At 39.6% G+C, this 16,540-nt stretch overlaps 1 protein-coding gene across 1 annotated transcript in view; it reads right to left on the bottom strand.

Moving 5' to 3' along the window:
• Window positions 1–1,514: 1,514 nt before the first annotated feature.
• PIWIL1 (piwi like RNA-mediated gene silencing 1) overlaps window positions 1,515–16,540 on the bottom strand; it is a 42,413-nt gene continuing 27,387 nt past the window's right edge. Inside the window, exons 9-20 of the mRNA XM_057745599.1 lie at window positions 13,134–13,260; window positions 12,801–12,918; window positions 12,136–12,250; window positions 10,811–10,998; window positions 10,361–10,433; window positions 8,866–9,066; window positions 8,649–8,752; window positions 7,761–7,831; window positions 7,460–7,613; window positions 3,846–3,971; window positions 1,797–1,944; window positions 1,515–1,649 (exon numbers count right to left, since the gene is read on the bottom strand). Coding sequence (XP_057601582.1) covers window positions 1,533–1,649; window positions 1,797–1,944; window positions 3,846–3,971; window positions 7,460–7,613; window positions 7,761–7,831; window positions 8,649–8,752; window positions 8,866–9,066; window positions 10,361–10,433; window positions 10,811–10,998; window positions 12,136–12,250; window positions 12,801–12,918; window positions 13,134–13,260 — 1,542 coding nt within the window. The 3' untranslated portion in view covers window positions 1,515–1,532. The remainder of the gene's footprint in view (window positions 1,650–1,796; window positions 1,945–3,845; window positions 3,972–7,459; window positions 7,614–7,760; window positions 7,832–8,648; window positions 8,753–8,865; window positions 9,067–10,360; window positions 10,434–10,810; window positions 10,999–12,135; window positions 12,251–12,800; window positions 12,919–13,133; window positions 13,261–16,540) is intronic.

The following is a 16,540-nucleotide window of genomic DNA, read 5'->3' as shown; positions in this document are numbered from 1 at the left end:
CAGCACTGGTCGGAATTCCCGGATGTAGCGGCTGGGATGTGTTTACCAGTTCACCTGGTCTCTCCCCCACAAGTTCTGATTCCTGGGTCTGGTCTGGAGCCCAGCAGTCTGTGTTATTACACAGCAAAGGAGGGCATGTTTCACACCCCATTTGGGAAGCACTGCCTGGGATGACTGAGAAAGCCAACCAATAACCCTTTGGAGGCTTTAAGTCTTTATGATATAGCGAGGGTCTTCTGAATACTGCAACTTTTCCAGAATTACCACATTTATCAATTTTTCATAGTTTTAAAGATATTAAAGCCCTTCAACTTTAAAGGATAGTTTAAAACCTGCCAAGTATGACTTTAATGACTTAAGTTACTGACTAGCCCTAAAAATCCATAAATAAAAATGCCCCAAATCAATCTTTTACAGTTGTATAGACTTCCCATTTAGCAACTTTCATCGATTTTACTGTCTTTATTTGCACTCTTCTGAAACTTCACAATCTCCTGTATTTCATTTCCTCTAACGTTTGCTCTTTGCAAAATTCCCTGAAAATTCCTACAAGTATGTAGATGTGAATAATTACAATTATCAACTTCACAGAAACACAGACTTCTTAATCTGCATTTTCTTACAAGTTAAGGATTTCCAGTCTTATACCGTTAATTTTGAGGTTGCAGCATTTCCTGATAGAGCTTTACTCTGACACTGAAGCTCATCAGTGACACAAATTTACTTTTTATAAATGGAATCATATCCTTTGAGTGTACTCTCCAGCAGTTTAAAAAATATAACAAATGGAAAGAAAATTCAAATAGGATGACAATCACTGCAATTTTATTTTGTAACAAATGGAATGCAAAAAAAATAAATAGTGATGTTAATATACTGGCCTCTTTTATTAAAGTCTTAAAATGTATCTTTGGACAGAAATTTAAAAGTTTCAACTATCTTTTTTTTAACCCCCATAACACCTAGCCCCAAAAATGAAATAAAAATAAGCATATTTCTCCATAGTCTCACACCTTTCCTATACCTTGTATAGGTTATTTAATGGCAGCTTTTTCTTTAAAATGAGATCATTAGATACCCAAATAAAATCCTACCTTACAACTGTAGTGAGCTCCCCACTTTATGCCTTTTTTGTCCTTTAAATTCAAAATAAATATTTCAAAAATAAGGTTAATATAGCTTTACAAGTAGGACTTGCTCACTCCTGAATACACCTTCAAGTAAATCCCAACTTTTCAAACACTTTAAGCGTCTGTTTATAATACAAAGCAGCTTATCCACATTTTTTTCAAAACAAAAAATCCTCACAACATATTTATGAGAATCAAACAAGATAAAATCCTAATTTTTACCTATAAAACAAGTCAGTTAATAGCAATGTTAGAAATGACTCTAGATCTCCTAATTCCCTTCCCAAGTTTCATCTAGAAAGATAACAGTTAAAAAAAATAAAAGCTTAAAAAAATCCTGAAGTTATAATTTCAAAAAGAAAACAAAAAAAAACCCAGCTACATCTTGTCTTCTTCAGCAGGTCAGAGGTAGTAAAGGCGATTTGACAGGGAGAGATTTGGTTCTCTGTGAATACTCTGGCCAACAAGGAAAGCCAGCTTGTGAGCATACTGGCAAGGAGCAGGAACGCGAATGACACCCTTTAGTGGAAAAAAAAAAAGGCTCTATTATTCTAAATCTAGCTTCTCTAAATTGAAATCTCTTAATCTAAGTATTAAGCCTTTGAAAACATAGCAATTCCATTTTGAAAAGTGAATCTCACTGAACATCAATAAAAAAATACTTACTGGCCAGTTGTAATAGACATGACATAGCTTGTAAGTTAACCTCTGTATGTGGTCTGGCTTCAGGCCACTGTTGTCATAGATGACATTATAATGTGTGGGAGAAACACTACCACTTCTCACTGCCTGGCTCACGATAAAAAAATCATACCTGGAATTACAAAAGAAAAAACCACATGGGTGTAAGGCTCATCTTCTTGAAAGCTAAAATTAAGATGATTCAAGTTGCTTACAGTGAAAAGATCCTGTATACCAAAAGGTAACCTAATCTTCTCAAAACATAATGTGCTTCCTTGAATTCAGAACTTGTTATTCATGAACCATTGTGGAAAGCTTCTGTGTGAAAGAGGTGTAAGACTACTGTCACTTATATTTTAAATATCTGCCACTGATGCCTCCGAGCACTAACACACACCTGACAGGCGGCTCACTGTGCTGGTGCCCCTGTACCGGCCACTGCTTCCCTCCACATCGGAGGGAGGTGCCTAAGCAGGAACAGGATCTAGGATCAAGAGCCAGGCAGCGCAAACATAAAGCAACATGACATCAATTTTGTTTTCCTTTCATTTTTTGGTACCAATTAAACATCAATCCAGAGATACTGTAATCTGACTTGATAAAGATATTAAGAAATTAATTTATTATGTCCATTGAAACTAGACAGATTATAAAATCAGAATTGATCTATAAACGATTACTGTTACCTAGCAAAATGAGGGTTTCAGAAATGTTAAGTGACTTGCCCAAAAGAACAGAGAAATCACAATAGAGCTAGAATCAAAACCTTAGCTCCCAACTGAAGCACATTATCATTCAAAGTGGGCTTCCCCAAGTATTTTAGTAGTAGCAGCAACTGTTAAGTTTTAAAGAACATCTAGTAAAGAGTAATCAAATTTTTTCATACTTTATAATTCAACTTGGATTTTACACAAATTGTTTAAAAAAGTTATGTCTTTAGGTCAATGTTATATGTGGGCTTCAGTTATCAGAATAGTAGTAATGTTAGAAACATCATGAGGTCACTCTGAATGATTAAAGAGAATCCTACAGGAAATGAAATTGCTAATATCTTAGTTAAGATCTTAGCCATTTTGTCTTCCTGTAGGATTCTCTTTAATCATTCAGAGTGATTTTCCCCAATAGGTGAGAATCCCTCTGATAACTAATATCTGCCTGAGAGGAAGACACAACCCAAGATAATGAATCTTGAAGTAAAAACTTCTATACGCTGCCAGGTAACAGGAATAAACAGAACTGAGATCTGTATTATCACTTGTCTGCATCAGTTTAGTACCGTAAGGCCTCATTTACCCAAGGGGCATGCAGGAGAAGTGTCCTGCATTTAAACTTGGCACCTAGGCTGAAACTTTACCCTGATTAAGGTTGCCCTTTTGAAAAAAGGCTCCAAAAATTTTTATATAAAAACAGAAACCATCCTAACTGTTCCTCTCATGAGAAGGGCATTGATTTGGATTGACCAATGACCTCCATCATGAACACAGCTTATTGCACTGTACACCATGCCCCACAAAAGGGTTTTAGAGGAACCAAGTTTCTTGACCTTGCAGGTGAACCCTCACGTGCTAAGGTCATTACCATATGCCCCCAAACGTTCTAGCTGGCTTTCTATGGCAGAGGGGAGCTGCTGGTCACATAAAAAGTGCTTACTCAGAAGCTACTTTTCTATCAGCAACTGCTTCAGATGAAACTTTCTGACCCATGGATAGATAACTAAGCGCGTTACAGCTCTAAAAATTCTGACTGGAAAACAATAACCTACGGATGAGGTCACATACGTACAAAAAAATGCAAAAGCAATCGACAGCAGCAGTTCTTCAACCCTGTGTGCATCACGAATCCTGCAAACAACCCTCCTCCCCCAGAGAGACTGCACAGAAACCTCTGCTCACCATTTCAGACCAAACCAATGAAAGACTTTAGTATTTATGAGAAATAAAGTATAAGAACTAAGAGGTAAATGTGTTAAAGTTGACAAAGTATACAGGCTATGCTAAAACACAGAAACCAATCTTTATCTAACACAGAACTTACCATTCTGGTCTGGTGACCTCTACATCAATAACTGTTCCAGGAAGCGGGTTTTGAAGTCTTCCTCCAGACTGAGCAAAAAATCTGGCATTCACACGCTTCTTCACCACGATTACCGTTAGTCTTGGGCTTAAGATGGTGACGAAGGCAACTATGTTTAGTCAGGCATATTTTCAGGGCACTGAATCACTCATACATTCACACACTCCATCTAACAAGAAGCGCACATCCCTCTTGGGGATGTTATCCATCCAAGTCGTGAAGGATGACTCCACAACTTGTACGGCCCTGGAGTTAGGACCAGGAAATATTATGAGTAGAAAATAAAATGGCATATACATGGCCTGTGACACAAGGTCATGTAGGTATTTAATCATTACATCAAGCATATGACATACCTATCACACTAAAATGTTAAACCCAGCATGTCTTTAAAGGTCACAATCTGAAACTCTTTTCAGTGGGCATTTCTTCTAGGTGGAAAGATACTACCTCTAAGATCTTTGACAGGTAAGCTAATTTGAGCAGTCTCAAAGTCTAGCTTCCTGCTTTTCAAAACGACTGGCTGACAACGTATCAGGGGGTCTCTGTGTCTCCCACCTCAGTCACTCCTCAGCCCACCAGAGACCGACACCAGAACACTGCCTTTCCCCTTCTCCCTCCCTAACCTGGCTTTCAGCCCTGTGTCACATTAGATCCCTTGCCTCTAACATGCCTTCTGGCTCTCCTGAGGGCAGCCCTCTAACTGGCAGTATGTATCCAGCTGAAAACCCTTCCTGCCTCTTGAAGGTTCATTTTAAATTCACTGTCTAACACAGTCACACTGTACACAGAAACCCATTTGGGAATAAATGAATTAGAACATGTGAAGCACTTAGAAGAGCGCTGGCATGTAATAAGCGTTTGATAAATATTGTGATTTTCAACACCTCGTTTCTTGTGCTCTTCTCCCAGCACCTAGAGCATTAGTTCCTTAAGAGCATAAATACACTTTCTTCTAAACACTGGGAAGCAGAGGGCTTCACATACACAGTCTGGGCCCGGCTGGTAACATCTGACTCGGCCAGGCAGTTCACAGGACACTGTCTAGACGGATGGGCAGAAAGGTCCCATCTGTTCAACGATAAACCTAACTGTGCCCCTTCATGGTAGTAGTAACCAAATACACAAGGGACAGGAGGTGATTTTACTGAAGTAAATGGAGGACATTTTCAGAAATATCACTATCTACCCATGTATAGTAGCTCTCTCGCTGCCCAGCTACAGCACATCTGGACATAACAGAGCCGCAGTCTCAGGAACCAGAAGACAAAGTGGATTTTAGTCCTGTGACATCACAAGATATGATTTAGCAAATGTGGTGACAGGAAGACAAGGCACAAGTGTGCTGAAGTGACTTTCTGATCTGTTCTTACACCAAACATTCTAAATCAGCTACTCCATGACACACCTTCATAAAAAGTCAACATCAACATTTCAATTAAAAAACAAACACTGCGGTTCTAAGGGTAACTTCGCATTTCTTCAAAGCAAGGAATAATTCTTGGATATTATCTTACTTTATATACGACTCTAAACTCTTTTCTAGATGAACTACCTACTATGTATTGAGTGCTTACTGGGTACTGTGTGAGGTACATTAAACACTCTCATTCCTTCCAGCAACCTTCGTTAGCTGCCTCCCCTTTTTCACAGATGAAGGCAAAGCTGGGATCAACCCAACTCTGACTTTAAGGCATATTGCTCCTGACCACTAATCTCTGCACTCATGACCTGACACCTACTTCATGCAATGGCCTGCTACGCACTAGTCCAAGCAATCAACTTAAACCCTCCTTCCCTGCAACATGTGTTCCTATTCGCCACAGGGGAGCTGAGCAAATAAAGCCACCAGCCTCCTCGGGCCCAGGACCACCCTCTGCAGAGGAGGACCTGCTCACAGATACTCACTTATAGGGCTACAGTCTCCTCCTTGAGTCTCCCCTATTTCTGTCAGTCCTTCTGGGAACCAACCCAAAGGGCTCAAAAGACTCAAAGAACCAGAAATGCAGGCCCCAGCAGGGACAACAGTGTCTGTTCCCAGTATCCCAAGTATTCAGCCTAAGGAAATAAGATGAACTTGTACTATTACCCCTACTCTTCACTCCTTGAAATTTTCTTTTGCTCTAGGTATGAGAATAAAGGAACTAACACTAGAAAATTCTGAGTGCTAGACTAGTAAACAACTCAAAAAAAAAAAAAAAAAAAGCAGCAGTCCATTTGAGACCTTCCTCTACTTCCTACCACACTACATCTCCCCATAAGGATAAAAAAAATCTGCAGAAAAAACACCAATTAAGGCTTACAAAACTTCAAAAACCAAAATGCATTAAGAATTTTAAGAGGATAGGAAAGAACACTAACCTTCATTTACAAAATATTAAAAAATGCTTATTAGCATTTTAATCTGAAACATAATTACTTGAAAAGAGAGAAAAACATCCCTAACTTGCTCTGAGAATTTACTGGCATAATGATCTCATTTTAAGAAATGTGTACAGTCAACACTTATAAGAGGTCTTTCAGAATTTGGCAAAAGAAGACTTGGAAGCACCCTTTAATTTAGCTAGAAATAAGCTCTTAACGCTCATCCCATGGGCCTATAAATCATACCGAGCCCAGGTACAGTCAAATGACCTTCAAAATCCCTCATTTTATATATAAATATATAATTATATATATATATATATAATGATGACAAATGCTGGCTGAAAAGGTCTGGCAAAAATAATCAGTGTTTAAATATGCACACGCAAGCACATACAAACAGGTCTCCTGGATTTTCTAAGTATCCTTAAAAATCAAATCCATGAATCTTTACTATGTTATGCACTAAGCTCTTAATAAATAGTCCTTGATCTCAACTTGCTTACAACCTGATAAAGAAAACAGCAAAAGTTAAACAACAGAACTTATTAAAACAGCTATCCTGAGGTGCTATGCAATTTACTGCCAACAGCAGGGACACTGACCTCTGTAGGAGAGCAGAGGAAGGCAAAGCCCAGCACAGGTTTCAAAGGGGAGCCTGTGCAGCATTCAGTGACGAGGCGCACCACTTTCCCTGGGCTGTGCAGACCGCCTGCGAGGACGAGGCACAACCGTCTCCCCTAGGAGACTAGACACACGCCAGTCAGCTTACCCATCAAGCACTAGTCCAGCCGAGTTCACAAAGAAATCAAACAAGCATTTATTGTACAAGAAGGGAGAGAAAGAGTAAGGTAAGACTATTCGGAATATTTATCCCAGTAACCAATTCTGTGGTTGCCTGTGGATATACTAGGGTAATCGGACCCTCATACTTCAAGGCTCTAGGACAGAAAGGTGGCAGCAGACAATCGGTAAAGGCGTCTCCACGTCATTCCTCAAAGCAGCTCCCACTCTACAATTTCCAGTCTCTCCTCCATGAAAAATTCTCCATGAGACACCCCCCCACACACACACAACCTCTTCCATTACCTCAAGCCCAACTGCACCTGTAAGGTTAGATTCTCACTTACCTTTTCACCCTGTGACACTATTTTCAAAGATGCAAAAGTGCAATTTTATCAAGAGAAAAGGATTACATTTCGCATGCTTACTTGTAACCTCTACCAACAGATTTCAGGCAATCCAGAAACTGTGGCACTTCGTAGTTCACCAATGTTTTAAGCTGCCCGTCTCCTACGCCATCCCGATACACAATAATTCGACTAGGCATGTACTCATTGCAATTATTCCAAGCCCTCAGAGCAGCTGAAACAAAGCCAGACAAGTTTTAAGTACATTAACACAGAACAAAAATGTGCTTCTACCAAATTCTGGGCACAGGTATGCAGCTTTAAGATGAGCTCTTGAAGACTGTAGCTCTGAGGCCAACTGGTGCCGTGACAGGAGACTCACCCTGCAGGCAGACTTTGAGCCCATCTACCAGCTCCTGTCCTCGATCTTGAAATACACAGCGAGAGAACCAGCTGTTCAGAGAAAACATGGCTGAGGTGAGAATGCAACTGTCCACAAGTTTTGCACTTCTGAATTATTCTATATCTACATTACCCTTAGCAATTCAGGATCTTTACTTTCCTTTATGAAATCTTAAACAGAAGGAACAAGATACAGGAAATCCTCATAAAGTTTTCTTTCATTATCAATCAGTCCCATAATTCCATCACTGAGGAGAAAATAAAATTTAAGCTGGAGATGCCTCCTATTTATGCCTCAAAACACACAGAAGCACGCTCTTATCGCTACACTCTTGATAAAAGATACTTTTCTGAAAGGTAAAACTCCCTGAAATATGCCCATCAGTAATGCTAACACATTGATGCTTCAATTTTCATTCTTTCTATTCTTGGCAATTCGATTAGGTCTCAGAAAATCACTGAAAAATAATTTCACTATGATGAAATACAAGTGACTGGGCAAACTCAAGCGGGTTTTCCAAAATACAGTTAACATGAAAACTTGAAATTACATCCAGTGGTCAATAAAATTATTAAAGAAGTTTTTAGAGAGAGTCACATTAAAGAGATGCATTCTCCCCCCAAATACAAATAATAAAATAACCTGAAACGCAGTGTGACCGTTACAGATTAAAGGCCAGTGAAGGACATTAAAAATGGTAGGGTAGCTAATAACTGGTTTCCTTTCCTAACTTTTTTTTTTTCCACTGGATCTAACGTAAGAGAAATCAAGTTAAAGAATTAACATAACCCCGTCCTCCCCAGACACCAGCCCCGGGACTCTTGTCCTGTTTTGCCTATGTCTAGCAGGCTACCAAAGCCCACTCACCGGGTCATCCCTTCATTGATGCTTGCAACAAATCCTGCAATTGACCTCCGTCCAGCTGTGGTATCATGGTAACAATCAATGCCAACGATCATCGCCAGCTTTAGCTTTAACAAAAACATCATAATTTTAGATACAGCCGAATACTAGCAATATTTTAAAAATCCATTTTTCTTAAATAACAATTAAAACTTTTATCCACCAATTAAATCAAGCTTACAGGCATATCAACCCTCCAAAGCTCTCCCCCCATCTTGCAGTTCATCTGCAGGGCGATCTTGGTAGCAATGGCCATGACTGTCTGCTGTTTGCCTAAGGTTCGGGCCACCACACACTGACTTGGAGTAGGACAATCTGTACATAAGTATTTTTTAATAGCATCATATTTGTCCTTCCGATTACTTGACAACAGACAAACAACCTAAAAATAAACAAAATGTCCCCATTACAAAGAATTAGGAAACTGATAATTAAGCTCAAGGAAGAAGACAGGAAACCAAACCCATATAATCATTACTTTCTATTCATCGCTGCCACGTAGCTAATAAGTATGACATTAACTTTTAGATACTGCTCATTACATTCAACTAAGTAATAGGTACTGATAAAGAAATCATGTTAAGCAAATAATTCAAAACTTGAGAACTTAAACAAGCTCTATTACCAGCTCAGAATAATTTAGAGGTAGGGAATAGGGCAAGACAAGCTAGTGATAACTTACAGGTGGACAAATAAAAGATCTTCTCTACAATGCTCACAATTTTCTTACTCATGACCCACCTAGAATCACAGCTTTTAAACTTTTAAAGCTCTGGCTTGAGAATATGATAAACTATGAAATTCCCTAGGAAGTCCATGGGCAATTCTGGGGAAGCTGAAGTACCTTACCTAAACAGATCCCTGCCCCTAATGGGAAGATGTTAGTCAAAGGGCACAAACTTCCAGCTAAAAGCTAAGTTCTGAGGCTCTGCTGTACAGCATGGTGACCACAGTTAACAATACTGTATTATATACTTGGAAGCTGCTAAGACAGTAGATCTTAAATGTTATCAGCACATACACAAAAAGAACTGTAGCTATGTGAGATGATGGACATGTTAACTAACCCCGTTGTGGTCATTTCACAATATATACACATATCAAGCCATCACACTGTACACTTAAAACTCACACAATGTTATATGTCAATTACATCACAAAAAAAGCTGAAAAGTTAACCAAACAACTAAGTCAAGCATACCTGCCCAAATTCTGGGGATTCAGGTTTAAGTTTTGGAGCTGAATCCAGCTCTTTAACTCATTGCTGTATTCTCCAATTTATATTCCCAAAGTCTGATTTTTCTTCTCATAGCCCCCAATAAAATCATTTTCCTACCCTAGATGTCTCTATTATTCCAGACAACCTAACGGCAATCTGCCTGTGGCATTTAAGTAGGAGACAGAGGACTAAAAGGAATCCAGGTAAACGTAAGATGGCTTTGTTCTTCTCCATCCCTTCTTCACCGTTTGCAGTGCACAACAACAAGTTCCTAGGCACACAACTAAAGCCAGGATTAACTGAGCTATCTTAGAAAGGTAAAGTATGTATTTTGTGACTTGTTTGGGAACCTAATTGTAACATTTAGAACAATGAACTCAAGTTCTAAGAGTTAGAAATGCCCCCTTTACAACAACTGATTCCAGGTCAACTGCCTCTGTATCAATTAGCTACTTACTATCTGGGTATCTGATGTAACCTTTTGCTGTAAGACTCTTAAATAGGCTTCAGTTCTATCATCCACTTCAATCCTAGAATGGAAATACAGTAATCCGATATTAAGAAAAAGTAACAAAAAATGGACTATGTGTTAAAAGGTTCCTATAGATTATAACACACAAAACACTTCTGCATAAAACATGAAATAAAACACGAGGAGTAGCCATGTAGTTGAAAGGCTGTTTCTAACGCACACAACAGCGATGGTTTCAGAAATAGTCCTGTTTGTTTTCCCACCCTTTCTTAGTGACTCAAATACAGTTCTCTGTCCAGATTACTGGGAACTGTATCAGATCTTTAAACTAAAATCATCTAAGGTTTTTAATAGTTTTATTAACAGTTTGAGTTCCCACACCCTCCAAATGACTACTAATCAACTTTCAGAGTAGAAATGACTTGATAAACTTACATTATTGCTTTTTTCATTTGTATGCCCATGGCTGGTGTAACTTTAAATAGATTTTGTATCAACGAATTGGCTGCTTCATAATTTCTTCGAGTATAGATCAACAGCCAGTTATCTAGTGGCTTAACACTAATTAATGGTGCACCTCTGGTTTCTTTTGACCAATCTGCAAATTGTGGATTGTAATCAAACTAGAAGAAAGTTCAGAGACACTGTAAATTCCATTGTAAGTTCTCAGTGACAAAGCCAAAAAGTCTTCAATAATTCTATCATGGCATATTCTAAACCTCAGCGTACATACTACTCTTAAATTTGAACTGCAGTGACAGACGAAATGCCCTTAAGTGAGGAAAAAAAGATACAAAAATGTATCCAAAGGACTATGGCAATTTTATTTAAAATACATTCATATTAACAGTCACCATTCAAGTGCTTACCTGACTGCACCAGATACTCTTAAGCATCTTAAGCTGCAGTCTTCTTAATCTTTTCTAAAGTCTTACAAGGATAAGTGTTACTTCCCTCATGATAAAGATATAAAAAAATAAGGCCTTATAGTTAAGCAACTTTATGACTGAGGTGTCAGATACTGAAAGTGAGCTGTGAAAACATCTGACAGCAAGACAGAAAGCTAACAAACTTAAAGCACAATGACCCTAGAAATATTTATCATACAGGAAAAAACCCAGTGCTTTTTACATTTCCTACCTATCTCCCTAACAGCTCTAATACGGGAATATGTATTAACTACAAAGGATAATAAAAACAATTGCAATCAAAATATTAAGCTACATGATCATGTTGTTATTCATAGAACATTTAGAAGACAGAAGAGCATAGCTTTTTATAGAAGGGTTTTTAAAATTTTGGTACTTGTAGTACTTCAGTTACACAAAAACATAAATATAAAAGGCATCACAATATTTAATATATATCCCTAACAAACAAGTGGTCCAGGCAAAAATGAAGCCAAATAAATTGGGAGTTTTCCCTGTAAAAGATCACTTTATCAGCAGACAAAATATCAACACAATTAGATACTTAGACTTCTACTTAACCTTAATTTAAGGAACTTAGCTTATCTAAAACAAAATTAAGCCGCCTTTTGGCTAAGCCTCACAGATGGTTCTGAGGACCAGGCTACAGGCTTCGCCTTCTCTGGTGTCTGCACATTTCCTCCCCTGCTCCATCAGTGGAGAGACGGGAGGTGGTCAGGGAGGAGAGGAGAGGAGAGGACTGCACTGGCACGGGGCTAGGGTGTTCCTCCTCGCTTTACTGTGGATCTGACTCAAATCTGATTTGACTGACAAGTTTAAGAACTGCCTTACTGTTTTTCCACCTTGATGAATCTTTTCTGCTTGCAAAATTCTTCCTGAGAAGGACAGTAAGTTGGAGTCAAAGCTCAAACCCCAGTCTCGAAGCTCCCTCTGCACGTTATCATCTCTGTAAATTTAACATATGTACATACCACTACATGTAAGGAGACAGAGCAAAACCAGGACACACATGAACACAGACACCCGCTGTGACCTACAACAGGTTTCAATGTTTCTGTCAGGCCTGAAGCCCTACTGAGAATGCTAGGAAACACAGATGTACAACCCGTTTTTCTCTCATCGCAGCTATGTTTCCCTTCATGATATCCTTTCATTTAAAATTCTGATGCCCAAACTATCTCCTCCTCAAAATAAATACGATGTTATAACAAAGAGAAAATAGATTTGTCCCACACAATTTCCCTTTCTATTCTATCCTCTTTTTCTAACAGAAGAATTAGAAATACCACTGGCTACAAGGTTTAACTTAATTACTCCCTGCAGCCTCACTTGGAAACATGAATAACCCGTCCCAAATACTGCAAATATAAAGCGCAAACACTGCAAATATAAAGCGCAAACAAAATGACTGTCACTCCCCCCAGAAGAGTCACTCCTCCAAACCCAAGTAAAATAAAGGACTGAAACTGTACCCCAGTGGAGCATAGATGACTTACTTATGAATGTAATCAATCAGTCTTCCTACTTCACGCTGCCTTTGCTCTGGAGTTAGTCTTGTATGAACAGCCAAGTCTTTCATCACATTAAAATCATTACGCATTTTATCAGTTAGACCTTTAAACAAACCATTTAAAGTAAAATGGTTAAAGAAACAAGAATCTCATCTAAGTATCTGGAGTATAGGGTGGTGGCGAGCAAAAGAATTCCCAGGAGACAAAGCAGCTTTAAGGACTTTTGTGGGGACAGAGGGTATGAAGGGATGTTTAGTGATTTCTAGAAGAGAAGGGGAAAAGAAGCTCGTGGTTGCACCCCAGTAAAGTCAGCAGTACCTGTGAGGTAGCAGAGCTCAGGGATGAGCATCGCGGGGCCTGGTAACGTGCCACCAGGGCCTCTCCTCCTCTTAGGCTGACTGACCAAAACTGGCTGTTTCAAGTCGGTGATTTCTTGGTTATATTGCTATTCAAGAGAAGAAAGTATCACTGTTCACAGTAAATGCCTTTAGTCACATGTCAAAAAGTTGTGTTTTTCTTAAATTAAGAATTGATGCCAACAGCAAGGCTAGTATCAGTTTCCAGGTCAAGAATAAAAATTATCTTTTCAGTTCTGCTGAACCAGGATGTGATTTATCTGCTCTGCTGAGTACCTCAACTTTCCTCCTAAACACTCAGATGGTCAAGGACAGTAAGGCTCTAAGTTCTGACTGTTAGTCACAGTTCTGTTTACTTCATGTCTTGACTTCTTGGTTTAGAAACAGTAGTCTGTGTAACTCCAGGTCTTCACCAGAGCATAATTCCTCTAAAACTACTCACATCACAGTGAGGGCTAACTTATGAAAGAAGTCTCACTACAAGAATAAGCGGGGGAAGGGAAGAAGTGTGCAGGTACACGACATTTTTAACTAGGGAGATTGTTACTTTCAAGTTGAATTTCCATCCAGCAGTGTTAAGATCCCCCATCTTAAGATCCCCCACATCTAATCACTGTCTAAGGTAAGTTTTTACAACTTGTAAAGAGACCAAAGACGTTGATGCTTAGGCTCTAAAGGCCCCCAGCTCAGTATTGCAATTCGAGACCGCGGCAGACATCTCTTGAGTCATCCTCCCTGGAGCTTCTGGCCCTGTGTCTTAAAGACCCTGTTTCCATCATCACCTGTATCCTCTCCTGGCATCTTCTACTAACCTGGTTAATTTAGCTCTGACTTTTTATCTTTAAAACAATCACACCTCCATTAAGCATACGAGAGAGTATTACCATCATGGCCGTTTCACGAGTCTTGGTCTCTCAAGAGACTGTGGTACTTGCCTGTTCCTTACTCCTGTCACACAGTTAAGGTCCTTGCCACCTATCGTCATGAATGACGAGACCATGAATTCTAGCTTTTTACTGACTTTGTTCTACACTCAACTCTTTACCAACCATCCAGGAAAAAACTTTTATTTCAGAGAAGAAAATTCCCAGTAAAACATGCATATCTGACCTCTGCTCCGTTTATATCACACTTTTTCTTCATTCGGGTCTACTGCCAGTCACCCTACTTACATGCCACTTACCTGGGCACACACACAGGAAGAATTGTGGCGGCGACTTCAGAAGTCTTCCTATTCTCTGTTCCACCGAAGGGCCTCACATGCATAGTCCTTAATTACAGTGCTGTGGGGCCTCCCCCCAGTTCTTTTACCATTTTCCTCTACATCTGAAAAACTAGCACTTTTCCATTTCTGTTTAATATCGCTGTTAAACTTCCTCTTTTTCAAAGTGACTGACCATAATCTTCCCCTCCAAAGGCCCTTCTCTCCTGCTGAGTGTTTCCTAGATATTATCCTCAATATATAAGAACTAAGCCATCACTTATTACTAAAACTGCATTTCTACTAGGAGGTCCTAAGAATGCCTTGATTCCTTCAAATATTTCAAGCTTTTGATTAATTAGATCTACTAGACACCTTTATCCCTGGTTGTGACAGAAATCTTCCCTGAAGAAAGAGCCTAAGCTGAGACGTCAGCCTGAGAGCAAGGGGCAAGCAGGCAGACCATGTCAGGCAGAGGGAGCCCCGCGGTTGGGTAAGACACTGGGCAAGTGACAAGACAGGGCGCGCAGCAGCCACACCACTCAGGGCGTCCCTGCGTGAGGAAAAGTGCACGTGCTCACAAGACACAGGAGCAACGGGAAGCCGCTTCATCACCCTGGGTAGAAGAAGAGTAACATTTGTATGAGTCTGGAAATGGATCAGAAGGCACGAGAAATGAAAACTAAGAGACTAGTTGAGTGAGAGAGAGAAATGGGACCTAGACAGAAGGTGGCAGTCACTTAGGAGAGAAGTGAAGGTATTTCAGATAAGCAAGGCAGGGTGATAGGATCTGACAATTAGTTATACAAGGTAAGTTATACAAAGCGTGGCGATCTGAGGTTTCAATTATCCATTATTCATCTGTTCACTCAAACACCTGAGTGCCTACTTAAGCACTGGGGCATATTTAAGCTATAAAATCCCTGACTTGGTGGCGTTCTCTGCTCTTCTGAAGAGCACTGCACAGGGGACAGGTGAGAGAGATACCCCATGTTCAGTGCTGGTCACACGTAAGGTGAGACACCCACGTATTTAGAACAAGTAGGTCAAGACACGTCTAGGGCTACAGCTAGAAATCTGAGAATTGTTAACACATCACGTGAAGTCTTAGCAGAGACTGGAGATCACCTGGAGAGTAAATATACAGTAACTAGCACCTGAGGCAGAATCTTCAAGTATATCAGCATCTAAAAGGCCACTTACTGGAGAATAAGCAGGCACGTAAGATTCAACACTAGTCAGAGGAGGGGAGAACTTTTTCTGACCTTGCTTCAGGTTTAAATCAAACTTTCAACTGTGTCCTCTTCATATCTGCTGTTGGTATATACCAACCCTTCCCATCTCTGATCGATATTATTAAAATGAACTACAGAAAATGCTGAAACTCATTTATCACAGTGACTCTGACACCCAGAGGAATCTAGGTGAAACGTGATTGGGGTCCTCAAGGAGTTTTCAGAGGCTGAAAACAGCAGTAGGGAAATCAGGCTTCGCTGACCCTTGGCCTGTTTTCATTTTGCCCAGAATAAGACCAGTTCTTAACGTGACTTCTTAGCGAATCTCTCCCTCCAGAGTGGCATCTGATCTCACTCACAGCAGAGCAGCTGAAGATCAGACAACAGTAGATATTTGGGAAAAAGACATTTCAAAGGTCACTAGTCAGATGTATACTTCTGACACAAAATATAAATATATAATAGTTCATTTATTCCACTTTTTTAGAAAAAGGAAATAATCTACAGAAAGTAGGAAAAAATGAGATACATTTTAGCACTTCAAAGACAAGTTTTAAGATTTGAATTGATGCGTTTTCTTTAAATACTTTCCCTGCACTTTTAACAGAGCACATCAAACAGAATGTGACTTTCTAGGGACTCAGGGGCAGACCTGCTTATCTCTGAACACTACAACAATGCTCGGATGCCTTCCTATAGAAACACTGGATTTTCTTCTAACCGGTAGCCGTTCTTTCTTGCTACTGTTTGTCTCCGGTGTCTTTTTCAATTTAGTGATTACTCTGCCAAAAGCTAGAACCATCTTTATAAAACTGGTGCTGGAAGATCACCCAATAAACTCATCTAACCCATATGAAAAAAGTCCGTCTTATTCTGTCAACATGTAAAACAAAAATTAACAGTTAACCCATTTGCAGATTTACCGTAACTGAT

Source organism: Hippopotamus amphibius, chromosome 8 (genome assembly GCF_030028045.1).
Source record: "Hippopotamus amphibius kiboko isolate mHipAmp2 chromosome 8, mHipAmp2.hap2, whole genome shotgun sequence".
Classification (NCBI taxonomy): Eukaryota; Metazoa; Chordata; class Mammalia; order Artiodactyla; family Hippopotamidae; genus Hippopotamus; species Hippopotamus amphibius.
The sequence above is the reverse complement of the archived record's forward strand: the minus strand, read 5'-3'. Positions and strand labels throughout refer to the sequence as shown.